Raw genomic sequence first — 22,963 nt, 5'->3', positions numbered from 1 at the left:
GCAGCGCCTATCGCCCCCTCGCCAAGGCTGTCCATCTTTCTCTCCCAAACCCACTTCTCCTCCATGCATCCCCGCATCGCTGTTGCAGCAACCATTGCCACCGCCATCGCAGGTTGCAACAGTCGCCGCCATCACAAGTTGTAGCAGCCATCGCCCTCATCGCCGTTGCTGCCCATCTCTGTCTCTCTCTCTCCCCCCTCCTCCCAAACCCACCTCTTCTTCTTGCCTCCCCCATCGTCGCCACCGTCGCTCTCCCTCTCTCTCTCTCTCGCTCACTCGCCCTCTCTCTCACTCACTCACTCCGTCAATCCACCTCCGCCTCCTGTATGAATCTGTAACAATGAATTTAGTTAATTAAAAACGTCGTTGTCAAGCCAAACGAATTTGTAAAAATAAGAAAACAATCAAAGGGCGCGGAGAGGCTCCCGCGCAAACACTCTGATGTTTAAGTCAAACACTGAGTATAATAAAAAAAATTGTATTAAAATTAGTACCAGAGATGTATATTTTTCAGGAATGTGTGTTTACTTATTTATAGAGAAATATGAAATGATCTAAAATGTAACATAATTAGAATTCTTGTAGATAACGCTTATCTTAATTAACCATAGTCTGGATGAGACTAAATTTATTATAGATGATATCTATATTTTATAAATAATGTTTATCGTATTCTTTTTTCGAGATGAAATTTTTTTAAAGATGATGCTTATCCCAACATTCCTGAATTCTTTTAGAATTTGAATTCTTCATGAATAATTACTTTATCTTTCATTGCGCATTTGTATGAAACCCTCTACGAAAAATATACATCTTTTATCCCAAAAAGATTATTTTGAGTTTTGGGCTTTTTGTCTTCTAATGGACTTTTTGCCATAAAATAATGGATTTAAACATTTTCATGTATTTTTATTGTGAACATTATTTATAATTTTAAGAAATAATCCTTATAATGAGGTCTTATCTCGTGAGTATAGTTAGTATAATTTATTCTATTGAATTTAAAGATAAGTCTTTTAATTATGAAAGCCCAACGGCTATGGAGGTTAGAGATTAAAGATTAGGTTCGATAATGGACCCGCTGGACCTCAAATGTCCAAGCTCTGATACACACAACTGTGCGGCCTTTGATTGCGTGGGCCAGAAAACCCGACCCCTGGCCCATTTTTATTCATGGCCCACTGTTGTTGCAGGAGACTAATATTTCGATATTGGCGTCTATCAACTAACGTGGCAATTAATTTTGCCAACCATGTTGTCTGCCATTATGCATGCTTCCATTAAAATCATTCGATTAGTTTGTATTTTTATATGAGAATTGGTTTGTATTTTATTTTATATTTTTGTAAAATCCTTCTCAGAATCATTTAATGACAATTGATCTTGTGCAACGCACTAGGCACAGTAAAGACACAATAATTAATCTTCAAACGAGTATTTAGTTTTTTTAGGAATGTTAATTTACCAAAAAATACAAATATATATTTAGATAAGACTATTGAAACTTTTAAACACTGAGATTTATAATTAATGTCACACTTATTCAATGAAAACATGTACCATTTGAAGCCTTTAGTTTGATAATGTAAACTAAGCCTATCTCAATAATTAAAGATAAAAAGTTATACCGCGTTAAAATATAATTTTAATAATTATAAAGTTTAGAACTAAAATAACAGGTTAAAACATAAAAATTACCTTTTTTTTTTTTTTTATAATCCAAGTTTTGATTTTTGCCCGATTACTTCTGGAGATGGGTGCTGACTTTTCTCTCTAATTCACCCGTCGGATAAATTCAAATGTGGTCACGACTTATATACATACAATACAAAACAGGATATTTAGTTTATATTTTTATAAAAAAAAATTACTTATTTAATTGATACAAACACGACTATCAATATTATTGTAAATGGAAATTTGATCAGTGTGAGACCCAACCAAACCCATACCTCTACAAGCAGCAGCACATGCATTGCAGCCCCATCCCTGCTTGCACTTTATCCCTTCAACGAAGATGAAGAAATGTTAACTTCTAAAATGCATAGCGGTCGTTTTCCGGGAAAAACAATCAGATTCAGAGATTCTGCGCTAAATCCGTGAAAGGGTGCAGGAAAATCATGGGGGCACGCTCACGTGGGATTGTCATACACATCTCTGCTGATGATCCTGCAGCTGCAAATGGCAAGCCATTCATGGTCTAGGTTCAGAGCATCATCGGATCCCAATGCCAATGCCAATGCCAATGCCAATGCCCACTCTAAACTAATAACAAACTAACCACAACCAAGATTTCCACACCTAAAATATTAACACACAATCATATCAATTGTTTTAGCAAAGAATATCTTCATATCATCCTGTACATATTACAAACAATAATAAATAACCTAATAGTCGTGTGGGTGGGTCGCGCGAGTACATAAATTTTAATTATTTATTTTATTTATAATTATATATTCCATATAATCATATCATATAATACAATATCAAGAGTTGTTTTATTAAATTTCTTCTAATCTTTCTCTTCCTTCCTTGCCGTGAAAATTTTAAATCAATCTTTAATATTTATTAATAAATGACAGTACCCATAAACGATGTGAGACAAAGATGAGAAAATGATGTTAATACCATCCATGCATGCATATACTTCGAGAAAGATCATGTGTTATAGCACGTTGGTTTGGTTTGTTCACAACTTACCTTAAAAATATGGTTGCATGCATCAATCCTAAGGTGCATTGAATTTGAACCATCCCTTCTTCGTCCAGTTCACGATTCTTCAATTTTTTTCACATTGATAGGTCCCAGGTAGATTGTCTCGTGAATTACACCTAGACGCCTCAACTTTTGTCTTTTACGCGTACAGCCCCACCTTATTTGGGACTTCATGTGGCTTCTTTGTGCATTCAGTAATCCTCGGGGGCTTAAGCGTAATTCATCCAAATCTCCACAGAATCTTTTTATAAGTTGTCTTGGAGCCTGGCCCTGTCGATTCGCATTCGCATCGAAGAAGATCGAACTGAAGCTTCGAAATCGAGGTTAGGTTTTGACGCAGCAGCCTGGCGACATTGTTCGGCCGAATTACAGCGATAAATTGAGGCTTCGATCGACGAATTCTTGCGGAGAAGAACTTGAGTTTGATGAACTGTGATCGGACCAGGCGTGTGCGATTCAAGAGGGAGCTTCAGATTGGGTTACCGCGGATGAAAATGGCGAGGCGTTGGAGTTTGGGATGGGGCTGGGCGGTGGTGCTGGCGGGGCTGACGGTGTCGCTGCTGGTGCTTCCGCTGATGCTGCCGCCTTTGCCGCCGCCGCCGATGCTGCTGCTTTTGTTCCCGGTGGGGATAATGGCGCTCCTGATGTTCTTGGCTCTGTCGCCAGACTATGCGCCCGCTGACGTCGTCCTTTACACGTCGTATTGATTGGACGGCGCTGCTCTCTGTGTCGCCAGGCTTTTGTTGCATATCTGATCGGATTTCTGAGCAACTGTAGGATTGTAAATTGAATGTAGCGGATCGATCGGCTAACATAAGCTTAATTACAGTCTTTCTTTTATCTTTTTCACTTACTATGGAGGAAATTTGGAGGGCACGAAGCCTTGAAATTTGAATTGATGAGAGCCGACGAATCAATCAATTCATGCACCACCAATGATAATACTGGATTCGAAACTTCAAACAAAAATAAAATGATGTAAGGTATAGTTTCCTCACAATAAAAAGAGTAAATTACCGAATTTTAAAGATTAAAAGGTACTTTTGAGACAAGAACAATATATTTTTAGATAGAGTAAATTATATTATTAATTATTAAACTCTATATCTCCTAGTAAATTGGTCATACTTTAATTTTTATCATAACAATCACTAAATTTTAATTTTTATCTAGTTTAGTCTCTCTTTTGATTTTTCATCAAAAAAATCATTTGATTATGAGGTTTATATTAATTTTAATATTAAATGATTTTTATATTTATATTAGTTTTTGTTAATAGAGTTGATAAAAAATTAAAGAATAACTAAATTATAATGAAAATCAAAGTTTAGCGGTCACGATAATAAAAATTAAAATATAATAACTAATTTGTAAAGAGTGCAAAATTTAAGGATCAGTAATATAATTTACCCTATTTAGATATTATAAACAACATTATATTATATTAAAAAAAGAATACAAAAATAACACATAATGCTTTAATTTTATTAGAACAAAACAAAAGTGGGAATTTTCATGATACTCAAGAAGAGCAGTGTCCTTAATTTACAATGCAAAATTAACCTCAATTGGTTGTGGGTAGTTAGTCTTTGATGTGTGTGCCAGTGTATAATGTTGGGACCAGATGCACCCTTAAAAATCGGCTTTGTATTGGTTTAATTTAAACATACTCATAATTGACCCAATCCATTTGCCCCCGACTACATCGACTTAATTGTTATATATGTATTTAATTTAATATATTATAATTTCATTTATTATGAATTAAAAATAGTTTATAGTTTGGTTTATTTTGTTAACTTGATAAATTGAAACCAAATTATAAATTGTAATAGGGTATACATATATTTATAACAATGAAAATATATGTTTTTTTATGGTTTCTTAAAAACTTAAATTCCATGCACTTTACTATTATGTGAATTTTTATATAAATACATTGTAATTGTATTACTTTTTTACTAGCCATTAATTATGTTATATATTATTATTTATCGATATAGCTTTGAATCGAATATCAAAAAATTCATGTAATTTTATATATTATATGTAATCTTACTTTATATTATTGTAATCTCATGCAATGAGATATATCTTGACCTAAAATACATACGTTGAACCAAGGGCGCGGCCACATGAGATCCCATTGAGTTAGAATTTTTTTTAGTTTTTAAGTATTTAAAAATAATATTTTATATTAATAAACCAAACACTCAAATAACTTTGTTGTCTTTTCAAAAAGAGTTTGAAGAATTACGAAACTCAGTGAACTTACATAAAAGTTGGTTATGACGAAAAAAAATATAACGTATCTATTAGTTTACAAGTTTATGACTTTAGCATTTACTCTTTCAGTTGCTATTATTACGGTTGAAAGAGTATTTCCTACAATAAACATTATAAAGAATCAATTGTGTAATAAGATTGAAGATCAATTAATGAATGGTAACTTAGTTGTGTATGTTGAAAATAATGTATTTAATAAAATTGATAATAAAATCATTATGCGACTTTATCAAAGTATTAAAAGTCATAAAAAACAATTGTAAAGTGTTTTTATATTTTAATAATATTATTATTATTTTATTTTTTATATTTAAATTTGCTTTTATTGAATCAAAATCCTGACTCCACCCCTCCGTTGAACCTAATGTAAGTGTAGGGAGTTTGTTATAATATCGCCCATTTCACCTTTTGATAGGAAAATATTTGTATTTATATATAATATTTTTTTATTTTATATGAATATTTTATTTTAAATTACTAATATTTGATTGATTTCTACGGACATACTCAAATAATCTTGATAGACTTTTATAATAACATTGTAAATTTATTTACTCTTTAAACTCAATGAATTACTTAAAACGTAAATAAGAAAGTAAAAAATGTTGAGAACTAGGGTTGCAATTGAGTTAAGCTTTGTTAAACTTGGTTTGGCTCGACAAATCTGAGCCTAGGCTTGAACTCAATCTTGGTTAACATAGTCTGAGTTTGGGTCCGCCACCATGCTTGAGCTTGAGCCGGCAACAAAAAAGGCAGGACTATGATGAAGAGGAAGAATGCAATAGTGGTTGGTGATGACAATAGGGTCAACGGTGAGAGTGGCAAACACTCCAACGACAAATGGCAGTGACAACGACCGACAATGGGTCTCTAGTAAAATACAGTTATAAATATTTGAAATTTGCATTTAAGGCTATATGTAATGATTAATTTTTTGAAATTTAATGTAACATTAGTCGAATAAACTAGATATTACTCTAGTGAGATATACAATTATTTGAATAAGTCTTTTTAATATTTGAGTAAAATATATTAATATTTATTTTGAATCGATTAATGATACAAGTATAGAGACTTGTAATTTTAACTCAGATTTATTAATCGGTTAAATGTTATAATTACTCAACTAATGTACCACTTAATCGATTAACTATTTGATTATTCAAATAATATTATTCCATAATATATTCTAATAAAACAAGTATATAATTGATTAATCCCTTAAATGTTTAGAAATTAAAATAAAAATTTAGTCGAGTACAATACTTATTAATTGTTATTCAACTAAATATTTTTTTAATCTATTAAAATGATAATTACTCTATTAAGCTCATACATTAATTCATTAATTTTCAAATTACAATATATCTTATTATCAACATCTTTTAGTAATGATATTATAGTAATGATTTAAAATTTGATAATTTTATATTAAATAATAATTTTATAAAATTATGAATAAATTTATTTATATATTTATAAATAAGCCTATTTACAAGTTGTTCACAATTTAATAATCAAGCCTACTTGCAAGATTTTGAGCCTACTTGCAAGTCTCTAATTAAGCTTGCTCGCGAGCCTCTATTTGAGGCAGCTCACAAGTTAACAAATTAAGTTTTATTGAGTTTAAATTCGGTTTCTTTACAAATTAAAATTTAAAATTAAACTCAATTTTACATCACTTACCTTAATGAAAGATTTGAACGAACCAAGTATCAAGCATTCGCAAACACCTTGACTCATTTACGACCCTATTAAGAAGCCAAATTAAAATTAATAGCATAACAATGTAGCATCAAACGTACAAGAGTATCACTATGGTAGTTTACAAAATATTTTAAATGCTTGAAACCATAACAATCCAATCACAAAAAAATCAACTTTATTATTAACGTACATACATTAATATAAAATATAATATTCTTTTAAGAGCTCAACTCAGCAGTGTTTTAACTTTCCATTAAATTCTGATTAAAATATTTGTTGGTAGGATAATATTTGCCAATTAAAAATATTGGCAATCATTCTGTGTTTTTTTTTTTTTTGATGAGATATTGGCAATGCTTCTCTAAGGAAGGAAGCATACAAAAGAAGGCAGAGTTGGAGTTGTGCGTGTGTAAACTGCCAGCGAAGCTTCCATGTGAGATTCGAATGTTCAGTGGTCTCCAGATGCCACTTCTCATCCGTATATATAACATATAATATTCTGTTTACACGTTCGGAAAACCCTTTTTTTCCCCGCATTAGGATAGGGTTTGGATTCTTTCGAACTGCCAATTCGATTAAAGCCATCTCGTTTTTCCATTCGAAATCAAGACTCCAATCATTGTACCCAGAAAGAAAGATTGATTCAATCTTTAATTGAAGAAATTGCTGGCATTTGATGGGTAAAGGCGGAGGCTGTGTGCCCAGCAAGAAAAAGTCGGTTCTCGGAGTCACATCCGATCGTGAGGCGCCAAACCCGGCCAGCGATGACGCCGCCGATCGAGTCTCCGGCACTGATCCGGCTGCGACGAATCAAGACGGCGCTCCGCCGGCGGCGGACAAGGAGAATCTGAGGATATTCATCGTCTTCTATTCAATGTATGGCCACGTGGAAGGTTTGGCGAGGAGGATGAAGAAAGGGGTCGATGGGATTGACGGCGTCGAAGGGGTGTTGTTCAGGGTTCCGGAGACGCTGCCGCCTGAGGTTCTGGAGCAGATGAAGGTGCCGGCGAAAGGGGACGACATTCCGGTTATATCTGTGGAGGACTTGCCGGAGGCCGATGGGTTTTTGTTTGGGTTTCCGACGAGGTTTGGGTGTATGGCGGCTCAGATGAAGGCGTTTTTCGATTCGACGGGGGGGCTGTGGAGAGATCAGAAGCTCGCCGGAGTGCCGGCGGGGTTCTTTGTGAGCACCGGAACGCAGGGCGGTGGCCAAGAGACTACAGCGTAAGATCTACTTTCTTAATAGCCTTTGCTCTTTCTTTCTCTCTTTTTTTATTTACTTATTTTGTAATGTAAAGTGTATCGGAAATTTTAGTGATTTCAATTTCTTGGCGTGTACATTTGATGGTAGTCAGTATCATTATCCTGTTCTTGTATTTATTTTGTTAATATTCTGGTTGGATTTAAGTGAAGCAAAGTGAAAAAGGAAAAAGAAGATACTTCCTCTACGAGAAGAAAGGTTTCTTTCACTTGTTTAGTTAGAAAATGAAGTTCTATGAGAGAAAGTGAACAAATTCATATGATATGCTTGACCTTCGCAAAAGAAAAATTATAACATCAAATGCTTCAGCTTCTCTCCGTATGCTTCCAAAATTGGAAGGAAATGGCAAATGCTTAAATGGATTGTATGCTTTTATGTCCGGCAATTTTTAATCCTCAATTCACCCTTTTTTTTTTGGCTTCTCCATAAATGATTATTCAAACAGCCTAACCCTTACTATTTTCTTCGAAATCCTTCATGTCCCTTCTAAATCTTTCTATCTAGATGGGGTGTAAATGTAACTATTGAACTAGATCGTTCATAGATTACTAATCTTGCTATTTTCTGTTAATTGTCTTAGGTTGCTTAAAAGGTGTTGTGGTGTTGACTTTTTATATGACATGGAATGTTTGATAAACTAGTGCAGCATCTCATCTGAATGTGGAATCTTTAGGATAAAACATACAAGATATTACCCATTTATTCAAACAATAGGACTTTCTTAGTTTTATTTAGATAGTTTCCTAGACTGGTCTGTGTTCTTTAAGTGCTTTCATTTTTATCAGCAGTATTGTCCATATTGGGAGAGGACACTGGGGACTGAAAGAAGCAGGGATTGGCATCAAGCAATGTAAAGGTGGAAAAAGAAAATAAAGGGAAAAATGTTTCCCCTTATTATTTTCCCATTTCCTTTCCTTTTTTTTCATTTATTCTCCTACTTGGAACCAAACAAAGGATAGGAAAAACTTTTATTATCCCATATTTTCCTTTTCACTTCTTTCTTCAGGTTCCAAACATAGGGAATTTCTCTGTTGAACTTTTGTTTTTCTATTTTTTCCCCCTAGTTGTTAGCAACAGTAAAGCTATGTTTTAGTTGCAAAGAGTTATGTACGTGGGAAAATAATTCAAAGTTCAGGAATTGTTTGGTATTGCGTTCTTATCTCTGTTGGAATTTTTGGTGCTATTGTCCTGTTAAGGATAATAATAATACTTATGTAGTCTCTGTCCTGTTTGGAATTCACATATTTTATTCTTCTCCGTGTGTTATTGATGGCTAAACAATTGAAGGTGATATCTAAACGAGAGTGAAATCTGTGATTCCTGAAGTATTCTGAGTACAACAGGGCAAGCACTCTGTTGCTCTGGTCATGCTTTTTCACTGATAAGTACCAAGTATCAGTAAACGGGAATTACCATTCAGGGGGTAACATATATGAATAGAAGATAACATTGACTTGAAAATGGGATTGAACTGATTAATTGATTCAGTATGTTTGTGGAAAAGCTTGAATTTGAATGGAAGTTTTCATTAAAAATTTGACAATTTTTCTTCTGTAGAAGATGAAGTATCTTTTTTTAACCATCAATGAAGTATATCAGCATTGTAGTTGAGCCCCCAACCCTACTTCAAAACATTAATAAATAAAGAAGAAGCAGAAACCCACATTGGTTTTTTAGTTTTTTAATTCATAGCTTGGAACTATATTAACGATCTCACACATTTATTGTTTTCTTTCCAGACTCAGATATTCAAAGTTTCTTTTTCCTATCTCTTTTGGTTTGTCTCTATGCTTGTATTTGGCCACCAACTAGAGTTCTTGGGCATGAACTTCATTGATGCGTAACTGCACACTGCAAGAACTATGTTTACTTGGAGAAAGCAATTCTTAAGCTCATTTCTTATCCACTTATTACAGACCAATCATGTCCCAACCCACATACTTTACCTGTCACTTAACTGTTCCATCTTAAAGAAAAGATGTTAAAGAAGGAACACACCAAAAAAGAGAAAAAAACGAAGTTTTTGCTGAAAACCAGTTCCAAGAACTAATGGAATAGTTAATCTTGCTGTTGAAAACCCAAAAATGGATATTTATGAACAGAAAGAACCTTTATAGTCATCAAATATTAAGTATTGAATGTTCCCTTCTCTACTGTCAAGGTTGGTGGTTGTGTGGAAAGGGGTGACAACATTTTGCTTCTCTCTCTTGCATCCATGGAGCTGGAACCCTTTGGAGGAGTCTAATGAACAATATGCCATGAGAGGGACCTTTGCTGCACTTGATTCTAATGGAGCTGAACTCAAATTTGTTATTAGTTTCCATTCTTTTCAAGTTCCCTAGCGGGAAGAGGCTGCCACTGAGCCAAGGTGCCATTATCATGTTGATCTCCTCCCCTCTCCACCTTCTTTTAATAAGAAAAAAAAAGTTGCTTACTTCATTATCAGTTTTACATTGTGGTCCCTGAGTGATCACGTTAAGAAACTAACAAGATGAGTGCATAATTCTTTCTTCAATAATTCTAATTACCGTGGTAAAATGTAGGTATTTTTTCTAATTGGTTTCACCTTTAACAGCATTCTGTGATGTTTGAATGCCTTAGTTCTGAAGTGCAATCTTTTTATGGAGTTGTATACGTAGTTATGAATATTTGTGGAATCTGTATATTACTTAGATAGATATGCTGTCATAGAACTGTTTTACCTGTAAAGCACATATAGAGCCCCTTTGCTCAAGGATTAAGAGCGTGCTTGACTTAGCATGAAAGGTAGAAATTGCAACTCCCCACCCTACATTATCACTCAAAAAACAAATTGGGTCTGTAATAGGATGCATTATTTTCTGAACCCCAGAAATGCAATTGGCATTATGAGTTTCAACCCTGTGTTGGCACAAGGATGTTAGAAGTCTTATCCTCATTTAGCCTTTAACAACGCATCTATTTTTTCCCCTCTTTAACATCCAAATTTCTTATTTTAACATATAATGTGTGTTTTTTCTTAAAATATAATGACATCTCGGAGTGGCTCTAATTGATGATTGATTGATAAATGTACTAAAGATTTGTCTTTCTGAATTCTAACCTAAACCACTAGTAATACGTATCTATACCTTATCAAAATGTTATAGGACCACCTCCTTTTCTTTTCCTAATGCTGTCATCTTTACTTGTGTAAAATGTGAAAAATGATGATGTCCATGAGATTTTTTTCTGTCAAGTGCTTTTCCTTTGTGGGGAGATTAGGGTAAGATTTTTGGTGGTTATATGGTTATGCGTGCCTTTTGAATGAAAATTACTGCTCCCTAAATTTTGTCCAATTTGTGTTACAGTTGGACAGCAATCACTCAATTAGCACATCATGGAATGCTCTATGTTCCAATTGGATATACTTTCGGAGCTGGAATGTTCAAATTGGACTCAATTAGGGGAGGCTCGCCTTATGGGGCGGGAGTTTATTCTGGAGATGGCACCAGGGAACCGAGCGAAACAGAACTGGCCCTTGCAGAACATCAGGGCAGGTACATGGCTTTGCTGGTTAAGAAGTTTGCCGAGCCTTGTTTACTTGCACCTGGAAACAGCATTAGAGAGCCCCATTGAACCAATTTCTTTGTTCATTGAATATAATATATCTTCCTGTGTGTATGGCATTCAGAAATCATGTGTTGGGTAGAGTTCAGATAGCCAAGTAGTCTATTCCTTATTCAGTTTGATCTTCCTTATTCTCTCCATTCTTCTCAATAGTATCGTGGACAGGAGTGTAAATGTCTGTTATTCGTCGATCTGGAAGTGTAATATTCACAAATAAAGTTGAGTTGCTTTCTGTTGTACAATTTGCAAATAAATCTCTTACTGGATATATGTTTTTATGCTCAGAGGCTAGTTTTTACCTCTTTAAATAAGTGCTTTTTCTGTTGGCAGTAGTACTTCAGGAATACAAGCCATGGGGATGGATGGTGTGTTGCTGTGTTCAAACTTGATATTTGTGACAAGCAGTTCATCTATTATTCACCTTGCCCCTTCACTGAACTGAACCCTATTTTTAAAACAAAAACCTATGATTTTGCTGTTGCTTTTCTGCTTCAACACAGCTACAGTGCCACAAACAATAGTACAATTGAAGATGACTGACTTAATAGAGAAAATAGAAAGAAAAAAAAGGAAAAAACATGGAGGTCAAAGGATGTCCAAAGACAGTAGTAACACAGAAGAAAGGTCAAAATACCACAAATGTGGCGCCCTTCCATATAATCCAATTTAGGCTTCACGCAAAGAAGAAAGAGACCAATCAACAGAGAATAATACAGTCAGCAAGGGGAATAAAGTACACTTCAGAATTCCCATCGGTTCTTCTTAGTTCACATGAGTGAAAAAACACCAACCCGTTCTACAGCTTCTGGACCTCTAGTAAATTAGTTTGGAAAATGATACACAAGAAGCAGATGTCACATGCACCGGGGGAAGAAGTTGTGTCCTACATAGCCACCAACCATCGCCCTTCTCACATTCGATTCAAACATCTTCGGGTTGTCTCTCAATACAGCAGCAGCATCGTGATTGAGGGGGTCTTCATAATTAGGTTGCTGCCCATACAAGCAACAGTAAGCACAGATTGTTAAGTGCAGTCTAATAACAATCAAGGTGGACAAAGGCCTTTGTGCGAAACGGATTTTAATTACCGTGAAGAGATGAAACAGTCCATAGATGACAGTATTTACGTTGAAGACAGGTTTCCAGTCTTCTCGTAGTATGTTAAGGCAGACATTTCCTTCCAAGTCAATGTTAGGATGATAAACCTGAAATATAATGTATTGTTTAGCCTACCACAACTTCAACCCGCCAGCCAAAAGAAAATGGATGGCTTTCTTTACCTTAGTCTTGCACTTCACCTTTGGCGGCTCATGGGGATATACAGGTGGAACTTGGAAGGAGAACACAAATGTACCGCCTCTGTCAGAAAAAAAAACAAACGGTACGGTTAACCAATGAAGGTTCCACCCAACCAGGATGAGGATAAAACAATAAATAAAATGAAAAGAAGGTAGAATCAAACGGAAAAGCACGAGACATGCTGATGCTGAATTTTGTCATCTAATGAGAGAATACCACAGAGATGTGTAGCACTTGAACCATATCAAACAAGTGAAACAAGGCAAATGGTTAGTCTGCTTAGCATTTGGGCAGATAGACAAATCCTTAGTTATCATAATTAGACCTTGTCTTACATGGACTCAAGTTGTTACTGGCCCATGCTGCCAGCTGATAACCTAATTCAAGGAAAGTGGTAATCTAAGCCTGAGCCCTTTGAAACTGATGTAATTTGCAGGGTCAATGGTTCATTATTTTTATTTTGTTTTGGCCCAAATGATGCAAGAATTCCCAATCAATCCCGAATTCCACTCAACAGTTCACAGTTCACCCTTGCGGTGGCTGCCTGGATGGGCTCCAAACAAGACACATTCATCTTTTTAAAAGACAGGCTAAATTCCTTGGTGTGTGGGCGCGCATGCGCGTGTGTTTGAGAGAGAGAGAGAGAGAGAGAGAGTGCAATTTGCAAAACATTACTTACATGTAGTATCCTTCATCAGGTCGAATGACAACCTCAAAGTTCATCAGGTCATCCTTGCCGTTGGGAAATGATATGCCACAACTTTGTGGTAGGTTCAGTTCACCAATATCTACAAGATCAGAAGCAAGAAAAAGGAACAAAAGGAAAAAGAAGAAAAAGGAAAATACCTCTCTGTTAAATCTGCTCACGAAATTATAAGGTAACCTAATTTAATGTAAGAACCTGCTTTTAGCATCACAATTATTTCGACATAACGAAGGAAGAATTTGGTATAACACAACCCAATACATCACAAAATGCCAAGCAATTCCCTCAATGTTTTTGGAACTGTTCAACATGTATCATCAGGATTCAGGACAAAATACTAAAGAAAAAGCTGCTCAAAATGGATAGCATATCAGTATTGACTAGTGAAAAAAAAAAATGCCACCTAACGTGTACCCGCGAATTTGTTGACATGTCTCAGATGAATTCTGTGATTTGCTACTAGCAGCTCTTCATTGTCAAGTCACACATAATACCATACAGCCAGTTGTATATCTTCTTTTTTAATCTTGAACTGCATCTTCTCATATTGTAAGATATGCTAGAAATGAATTTAGAAGATAATAACTAGCTGTTGTATGTCAATGAGCGCTGGAATATGAAATTCTTTATATACATAAAAAACTTCAAGCCAAACACTTAATTTCTCCAAATTTAACATTCAAAAGTTAGGCATTCGACCACATTTATTCCTCAACTAAGTTAGTTATTGGAATGTGAAATTCTTTCTATTAGCTTGATCAACCAAGTGGAGAAATAATGCTATTAAACTTGGAAATACTTCTATAGAACTCCCAAACATTCTGTGGAAATTTGACTGGTGAATAATTCCCTATACTTTCTATTTCGTTTTAGTTTTTGTCCTGCTTATAAGTTTTTATATATTTTGACTTCAAGCATGTTAAACAAACATATATTTATTGTGCTTGTTGAATCTTATGTATCACATATGCAAGGATACCATGAACTTGGCTTACATTTTAGAGATACATATGATTTATCACAACAAAAAAAAGAAAAGAAAAGAAAATTTATGTGTTGCATTTTTAAATCATAAGATATGAAAAACTGTGCTGTGACCATGGAGCAGCTAGTTGACTATATCAACATGCAGGACACAGAAAACAACCTATCATCAATGGACTCGTAGAGCAATGGTAAAACAGACTAGCTAATAGCAAAAAACCATTAAAATAGCATCGGAATGGCATTCAATCTCATTGCCTTCGCAAGAATAGTCCACAATCTCATTGACACCATGCAATGGAGCTGGAGGGAACCTGAGGCAATAGTCTGTGCAATAACTTCATGCATAGCATTGGAGATAGCCGGAATTTTTTATACAAAAAAAGATGGTATGATGCAAAAATGCAAAATCAGGGAATAACTCAAGCAATGCACTGCGAACCATGTGCTGTGTGCGCAAAGAAAGCGGAAGTTTTAGAACCAAGGAGTTTTAGAAGTAAGGAGAGAAGAGAAGCACAGTAGGGAACAGACAGGGAAGAGAAGAAGAAAAGAGGAGCAACAGATAAGTGGGAGGAAAAGAAATAAGAGGAGGGGAATTGAGAGAGCTCCTGCTCTTTCAAATATTCACTTTTATTCATTCTCAAAAATCATTTCTTTTTCAGAAAAAAGAAAGTCAAAATTTCATAATACATGAATAAGCTACATTTATAAGCTAGACAAAACTCCTTAAACACCAAGAATTTTAAAATACCTGACCCCAGTATGGTAATCAAATATCACTTGAATTCTTCCACATAATCTATTAAAAGTCCTAAAAAAACTTAAGTACAAATTGAAAAAAAAATTAAAGAATCCTAATACTCTTAAGGTTCCTAAATAAATAAAATCTAACACAACTAGAATTGTAAAGTTCTAAAATAATTATAACTCTTGATCTCCATCAAGGTATACCTTTATGAACACGCAACTCCCCTGCACTTTGCTTTTTGATTGGTGCTGTTCCATTGGGGTTTTCAGCCCTCTGCTTTGCCTTCACTTTGAAGAGATTAATCATATTTCCTACAATGAAATATTGAATATAAGGAACTTATTAGAAAAGGGACATACTAATACAAAGAAGAAACATGCAATATTGCCATCCTTCAACAAGATCAATGTAACAAAAACTTTTGAAGAAAATAGGAAGAGAAGGATATAAAGACATTGCTGTATGATTGATAAAAAATTTCAAATTTCTTGCATATCTGAGACAATTAACCAAATATGACAAAGTAGTCATCCTGGAATCAAATTGAAATTAAAATCAGTGAATTGCATGCCTTGATAAGGAACCTCACAACAAAGTTCTATAACAACATATTACAGTAACATTTTTTTATGCATTGCATGATTGGATTAGTTGCAATAGAGAACCACTATAGACTGAACATAAAATGTACTTGATTGCTTCAATTTGGGGGGTTAATCTTAAAATCTTATTTCAAGTGAGAACATGTTGGAGACATGAAGAAGTTAAATTACATTAGTACTTCATTTCTGCATTATTTCTAATGCAGGATCAAAGAAAATGTACTTCAAGTAGTTTTTCTCAGTGAACTCTGCATTGTTAGCAGTGTATTTTAAACAGACTAATCTAGGAAGATAGTTATTCTCACAAGGAAGAGTAGTGAGCAAACAAGCTTCACCACCTCTTGAGCAACTATATGAGCAAACCAACTTTAAATTTAGACGGCCGGCCTTCAATGCCTGATTCTGTATGCCCCTTGCATACAGAGATTTCCCCCTGTTGGAGCCTTTCGCAGATTACTCTCCTCTCTCTCTCTCTCTCTCTCTCTCTCTATATATATATATATATATGTACAAGCAAAAGCATGCATACACAGTACACACACTTCTACACAAAACAAGATGAGATAATCTGACAATAAGTGCCATAAGAACAAAAAAAATAGACAACCTGATACAATATGTCCAATATGTAGGACATTGCATTACATGATCAATCATTTAATACATAGATTATAGAAGCAGATAACTTTGAATTTCATAACAAGAAGTCAAGAACTCTCTGGTGTAGATAATGTATGTCATTAATCTTCCAATCACATTATGTTATCACAATACAGTAAATAGGCATCAAAAGGTGGTCAGGGGAGAGTAGTAGAAATTTTCTTTCTTCTCCACTGCTGTATCTGGGTGTGCATATCACTTCTTTCAAATGATATCTTTATTTTTTCTTCTTGTTGCTTTGCTGCAAATAGGTGGATGGTGAGGAAGAGGGAGGGAGTCGATTCATTAGGGTTCTAAGTTCTAACTTGAACAAAACTACTCGGAAACCTTTCAATCAGATTAGAACCAATTAATGAATACACCATCTCTTTTTGGTCCTATGGCCTATGGCCTATGGGAAACAGGTTGCCCATAAATCTGGCTGAAGACAAGATCTTCCCAATTAAGGCCACCGGAGATATATTTACCATCACACCGCAGCAATGCATGGTATGCAAACTAGACAGTTTTTTAGCACAAAGCGCCAGATATCAACCCCCAAGCTTGAGAATTCAATGATAGATACTGGTAAAATCCAGATCTTAAAACATCGAAACCCCTAAATATCTGCAAGCACGACAATAAACACACTAAACATTTTATTCTTAGAAACATATATGGCAACTGAAAGTCGAAGACAAAACAATTGAGAGGAAGGGTTTACACTGTACTCAACGTAGACCCAAAACCCAGAACTTAGAAATTCCAACGTATTATCAGGCCGATCAAAAGAAACCCAATTCTCAATATAGATCAATATTGTTAAATTTGGATAAGGTTACCATGTATGGTAGAAAAACAGAAGAGAAAAGAAGGAACCAACAAGGAGACGTGCAACATCGGATTGAGCTAAGACATGGATTGAAGAATACCTGGCGGCAACAATCAACAGAGGCAAAGACGAAAAAATAGAAAGAAGCACATACAGATGGTGTGTCTGTACGCGTTGAGACACAGGAATCTGGAAGCTGCTTGTCGGGTTATGTTATTGAGAGGAGAAAGTAAGGGTTTTTGTTTAGCTCATTTACTGGGGGCGTTTCGGTCCACATATTTGCTTCGGCTGGCTTGCTGTTTGACAGCGGACTGAAATAGGGCGAAATTCACTAAAGTTTCCACTTTCTTGAGTCATTTTTGTATAAAATATATAACTATGTATATAGCAAATAAACCATACAACAAAACATAATCTTTAACTCCAAAATCATTGTCAAATTATTATGCTGCCATTTTTGGTGTAAAAACTTTCTGAAAATTATAATCATATAGAAGTCTATTATTTATATATAAAATATTTTGATACTTTGTCACAACAACACAACATTACTAACTAACTAGGTCTATGTAACTTATTTCAATTTCTTTTTTAATATTTTGTTAGGATTTCAAGCAAAGCAAAACCTAGCATTTATAGTATTACCTTAATTTACACACAAAATATGAATTACAACATCACTACTTCTGATCATTTTCATTTGTTTTCTGATCAAATCATTTTCTTATCCGATATGAATTAGCTAGAGATCTCAAATGTGTTGTGCCACTTCCCCTTTATTGCATATTTACCCTATTAAAAGTTATATATATATGTAGTAAATATTAAAAAGTATAAAAATAAAAAGTAGAGCTTCGTTGGCTTCTGCCAAACCAAGAAGTTGTGTTGGGGTGACCATTTTGTCAAATTTGACATCTCCAACTCAAATTAAATCCAATTTGACCTAAATTTAGACTATTAAGAAGTCTATTTAGAATATGAAAATAACGGTCGATGCTAACGGTTACAATGAACTTAATCAAAGCATAAATAGTCTTTACCAAGTAACGAACCCTAACGAATTCGGTGGAAAGGGCGAACAAGAAATTTACACATAATTTCTTATAGTATGTTTATGAAAACTTAGACACCTAACGCATTTTTAGTTTAAACATTATACAAGTTATATTAATTCGAGAAATACACACATATATTATTTTTTGATAAAAAATACGCATAGGTTTAAGTTTAACACACACGCACGTCCGCGCGCACACATATATATATCTTCATGCATTTTGGATTGAATGAAAGAATTCCAATGGAATTCCGATTACAGCTACGTAACATTCAAGTTTATCTCTCTAAAAGAGGATTCAAACATATCTGGTAACAATTTTCCTACATTGAATCTCACAAAATATCATGGATACGAAAACAATTTCTGGTCGTTGCGATCCTGTCTCCAATCGTTCTCTTTTTAGTCAGAAAGGAATGATAATAATAATAATAATAATAATAATAATAATAATAAATTATTTTTATATATATACAATAAACTTTAAAAAAAAATGATGCATCCATATAATTTATTTATTTATTTTTATCTAAACTTATTTCTTCTGAAGATAATTATACATTGCACCGAATTAATTACATATATTATATAGGATGCCGCCTGTATATATATAATTTTGATGCATTGTACAGTCATATTTAATACCATGTATGAAAATCTTGCACAAAATATATCAACATTTAATGAGTAGAAACAAACTCTCTCTCTCTCTCTCTCTCTCTCTCTCTCTCTCTCTATCTATGCAAGGCTAATTATATATATATCATGAACTTCATCTCATTCAGACAATATCAAATTTGTTACCATAAGTTTTCATAAACACAAATATATAGCATATATTGCATTAATTAAGGGAGTAAAAAGTAATAGGCATCGATCATTGATCTAAATTAATTAAGATGATGAGTATATATACGTACGTAGAGTACGTAGTGGATGAAATTAAATTACGTAGATAGATGTGGTCTGTATGTATGATTTTGGTGCAATGTATAGTCAATGAATATATATCATCTTCAAACTTCTTCATCATGCATGAAAATCTTGCAGCAAATTATATAAACATTTAAAGTGCATTTCATCATCAATTCGTTCATGAATTTGATTTCAGATGGGTCTGAGTCTGACAAAAATAATTAAAGAAAGTAAAACAAAATCAGTGCCATTTCCTTTCCTTTCCTATATATATATATATATATATATATATTAGTAGTTGTTATTTACAAGAAGTTCTTAAACCCAAATAAATAATATAGAAATACAAATACACGAATTAATTGAAAATGTTAATAATCTGACCATAACTTAAATTAATCGACCTCAATTGCTTATTAATTTGTGGCTACTGACGGAAAATATCATGGACCTCAAACAAAACGGTTTCCAAATACCCATATAAACTAATGATATTCATCATCCTCAATTATATAACTACATTATTAGGATAAGTTTTTATATATATATATATAATATAATAAATGAATACTCAGCAAAAAATATATATGATAAACTATTTTTTTTTAAATTCATCTTTACAAAAATAAAATGAATTCATATTTTAAAATAATCCATGGTTCTTTTATTTTTCTTCAGGTAACTAATATACCCATCTATTAATTAGAAAATAAATATTTAAAAATAATGGTCTATTTAGTGCTTTTGGATGAATATTTATATAGACTAATTTATTTAATTTTACTAATTTGATCAACTTACAAATAATTGGTCGATTTTGACCTATTAATTTATGCCCATGTTTTTTTTTTGGGAACTAGATCGATATAATGACTGATTTGTTGGTCAAATAGGTCGAGTTGGTTTGTTTTACAAATTAATTTGATCAATTTATAAAATATTAGCCAATTTTAACTAATCTATACATATGCATGATCTTTTTCTTAAAGCAAACCAACTAGTTTATAACTCAACTAGTCCAACTAGTTGAAGTGATTCGATTTTAATAACTATGATTTAGTGAAAGGGTGGTAAGAAATTGTAACCAATGGCTAATGGGTTAGAAAGAGGCTTGATACTAAAGAATATACGACAAGAAAGCATAAATAACAGAATTGAATTGGTCGGTGAAAAACGACAAGAAAATATAAATAATGGACAACGAATCAATTTTGCTGAGAAAGCGACAAGAAGGTATAAAAGATGTTAACGACAATAGTCGATAAGATGACGAAAATAACGATTAACGACTAGAACAAGGTAAGTGAAATTAAAAATGACAAAAAAATATGAAAATAACGGTCAATGCTAACGACTACAATGAACTTAATCAAAGCATAAATAGTCTTTATCAAATAACGAACCCTAACGAATTCGGTGCAAAGGGGCGAATAAGAAATTTACACATAATTTCTTATAGTGTTCATGAGAATTACCATGCAACGTATATTTGGTTTAAACATTATACGAGTTATATTAATCCAAAAAATACACACATGTATTAATTTTTGATGAAAAATACACGTAGGTTTAAGTTTAACATATATATATATATCTTCATGCATTTTAGATTGAATGAAAGAATTCCAATGGAATTCCGATTACCGCTACGTGACGTTCAAGCTTATCTCTCTAGCAGAGGATTCAAATATATATCTGGTAACAATTTTCGTACATTGAATCTCATGAGCATTTTGCCCCAACGGATATGGAAATAATTTGCGAAAAGACGAGAGAAATGAGGTAATTAAATTAATGCATATCAATCTTTTCACGTCTCTATACCGTCTCTATACCGTCTATAAATTGCCTCCCATTTTGCACTATTGATCACTACCAATAAGCCTCTCATATCTTCTTCCCAAATCCATTGGAGTTTTGTCTCAAATCTTTTCCTCTCCGGCCGTCCAACCAACCATGAACTCTGCCGCTAACGATTCCGTTCAGAAGCACAAGGTCGTTTTCATCATGGGTGCCACCGGCACGGGCAAGTCCCGCTTGTCCATTGATATTGCCACTCGTTTTCCGGCTGAAATCATAAACTCGGACAAGATACAGGTCTACGAGGGCCTGGACATAGTCACAAACAAAATCTCCAATCTGGAGATGAAAGGGATTCCCCACCATCTCCTCGGCCAGGTATATCATCAGCTTAATTATTATATGGCTTTATCCTTACCAAGGGTTGGTTTTTGTATAACATTGTGTACTGTGCGTGTTAATTAGGTGCAACCTAACGCTGATTTCACTGCGACTGACTTTTGCGTTCACGCGATGGTCGCGATGGAAGATATCGTGAAGCGAGGGAAGATTCCGGTGATCGTTGGCGGTTCGAACTCCTTTATGGAAGCCCTGGTGGAGGACCCGCAGTTTGATTTCAAGGGCAAGTACGAGTTTTGTGCCATCTGGCTCGACGTATCGTTGCCAGTGCTTGACTCTTACGTGAGGAAACGAGTCGATCAGATGTGCCAAGCAGGTAACCGCGTCATGCATTCCATCTATATCTTCCTTATGTATAAATATATAATATACAAAAGTGGGAAATCCTAATTAAACCCTGTATCAGTGTTACTTATAAGTGGAGCTCTAAAAATGGTGACGCAGGGCTGGTGGAGGAGGTGCGGGGGATGTTTCAGCCGGACGCCGACTACACCAGGGGAATATACCGGGCAATTGGGGTACCGGAGCTGGACCAGTATTTTAGAGCGGAGGCGGAGGTCGACCAGGCAGCGAAGGCGGAGATGCTGGAGGAAGCTATCGAACAGATCAAGGCAAACACCTGTGACCTAGTGAGAAAACAGCTCGGTAGGATCTATTGGGCGTGGGACAAGTTGGGGTGGCCGCTGCACCGCATCGACGCGACGGTGGTGTTCGAGAGCTCCGGCCTGGAGGCTGACCTTATGTGGGATGAACTGGTGGCGAAGCCGAGCCTGGCGGTGGCGAATGGATTACTGAACGCATTTTGATGGAGAAAATTGTGGGAAGAACGAAGTGGCTGAAGGCTCTGCTGCTGCTGCAACGCTTAAGGCAGCTTAATCTGATGCATGTTGAAAGGGTTTTGGGTGTAGTCTCAAGTGATCAATGCTTTTTGTTTTGCTAGAAACCCTAACCCTAGCCCTAGCCCTAGTCCTTGCCCTAGCTAGTTTCTCCTTGTAATTAGGGTTTAGTGACTGGATGGATGTCCCTAAATCATTATATTAATAAATAATAAATCAATAAAAAAAATTTATAAAATTAATCTTCATGTAATATATATGCATAATTATAATATATATATATATATTCATGACTATAGTATATAATATATTATATATCAATACAAATTTAATTTAATCTTCATATATATAAATATGATTTCTCACTATTTATCAGAAAAAAATATTATATATAGTCATGCATATACACACACACATATATATATAACCAATAAAAGGCAATGATATTGAATTTGTATATATATATATATATATATATTTATATTAATTAGTAATATCCTATAGAATGGAACAATTATATATGACTTAATAATATTATTATTGTCATTCCATATTCATTTGGTTAATTAATTTTTTTTTTTGTAAT

General features: G+C 34.3%; 3 protein-coding genes across 7 annotated transcripts; 2 read left to right on the top strand and 1 right to left on the bottom strand.

Moving 5' to 3' along the window:
- Positions 1–7,122: 7,122 nt before the first annotated feature.
- Positions 7,123–11,844, top strand: LOC127805783 (probable NAD(P)H dehydrogenase (quinone) FQR1-like 1). Of its 2 annotated transcripts, XM_052342570.1 has the most exons (3): positions 7,123–7,935; positions 10,134–10,340; positions 11,302–11,450. In XM_052342570.1, exons 1-2 carry the CDS (start codon positions 7,388–7,390, stop codon positions 10,312–10,314), a joined length of 729 nt encoding a protein of 242 aa, XP_052198530.1. In that variant the 5' UTR covers positions 7,123–7,387; the 3' UTR covers positions 10,315–10,340; positions 11,302–11,450. The 2 variants fall into 2 exon arrangements, with proteins under 2 accessions (XP_052198530.1, XP_052198521.1); XM_052342561.1 differs by lacking the exon at positions 10,134–10,340 and having other exon boundaries at positions 7,135–7,935; positions 11,302–11,844.
- A 339-nt stretch (positions 11,845–12,183) lies between these two features.
- LOC127805794 (NEDD8-conjugating enzyme Ubc12-like) lies at positions 12,184–17,669 on the bottom strand. 4 transcript variants are annotated; one of them, XM_052342589.1, is made up of 6 exons: positions 17,525–17,669; positions 15,501–15,608; positions 13,539–13,647; positions 12,841–12,919; positions 12,649–12,765; positions 12,184–12,552 (listed from the first exon to the last, which is right to left on the bottom strand). In XM_052342589.1, the coding sequence occupies exons 2-6, from the start codon at positions 15,601–15,603 to the stop codon at positions 12,415–12,417; spliced, it is 546 nt and encodes a 181-aa protein (XP_052198549.1). In that variant the 5' UTR covers positions 15,604–15,608; positions 17,525–17,669; the 3' UTR covers positions 12,184–12,414. The 4 variants fall into 4 exon arrangements, with proteins under 4 accessions (XP_052198549.1, XP_052198542.1, XP_052198563.1 ...); XM_052342582.1 differs by having other exon boundaries at positions 17,471–17,638; XM_052342603.1 differs by lacking the exon at positions 17,525–17,669 and adding an exon at positions 17,027–17,179.
- A 3,593-nt stretch (positions 17,670–21,262) lies between these two features.
- LOC127793742 (adenylate isopentenyltransferase 5, chloroplastic-like) lies at positions 21,263–22,347 on the top strand. The gene is made up of 3 exons (XM_052324444.1): positions 21,263–21,520; positions 21,608–21,857; positions 21,986–22,347. Exons 1-3 carry the CDS (start codon positions 21,299–21,301, stop codon positions 22,345–22,347), a joined length of 834 nt encoding a protein of 277 aa, XP_052180404.1. The 5' UTR covers positions 21,263–21,298.
- The last annotated feature ends 616 nt before the right edge of the window (positions 22,348–22,963 follow it).

The sequence above is a fragment of the Diospyros lotus genome, chromosome 1 (assembly GCF_014633365.1).
Source record: "Diospyros lotus cultivar Yz01 chromosome 1, ASM1463336v1, whole genome shotgun sequence".
In the NCBI taxonomy this organism is placed as follows: domain Eukaryota; kingdom Viridiplantae; phylum Streptophyta; class Magnoliopsida; order Ericales; family Ebenaceae; genus Diospyros; species Diospyros lotus.
This window is presented reverse-complemented; position numbering and strand designations above follow the sequence as displayed.

Coding starts and splice junctions, on each gene's coding strand:
- LOC127805783 (XM_052342561.1), top strand. CDS start 7,388: ATGGGTAAAGGCGGAGGCTGTGTGCCCAGCAAGAAAAAGTCGGTTCTC. Junction 7,936..11,301: donor GGTGGCCAAGAGACTACAGC/GTAAGATCTACT, acceptor TTTGTGTTACAG/TTGGACAGCAATCACTCAAT.
- LOC127805794 (XM_052342589.1), bottom strand. CDS start 15,603: ATGATTAATCTCTTCAAAGTGAAGGCAAAGCAGAGGGCTGAAAACCCC. Junction 12,766..12,840: donor AGGTGAAGTGCAAGACTAAG/GTAAAGAAAGCC, acceptor ATTATATTTCAG/GTTTATCATCCTAACATTGA. Junction 12,553..12,648: donor GACTGTTTCATCTCTTCACG/GTAATTAAAATC, acceptor TTGTATGGGCAG/CAACCTAATTATGAAGACCC.
- LOC127793742 (XM_052324444.1), top strand. CDS start 21,299: ATGAACTCTGCCGCTAACGATTCCGTTCAGAAGCACAAGGTCGTTTTC. Junction 21,521..21,607: donor CCCACCATCTCCTCGGCCAG/GTATATCATCAG, acceptor CGTGTTAATTAG/GTGCAACCTAACGCTGATTT. Junction 21,858..21,985: donor CGATCAGATGTGCCAAGCAG/GTAACCGCGTCA, acceptor ATGGTGACGCAG/GGCTGGTGGAGGAGGTGCGG.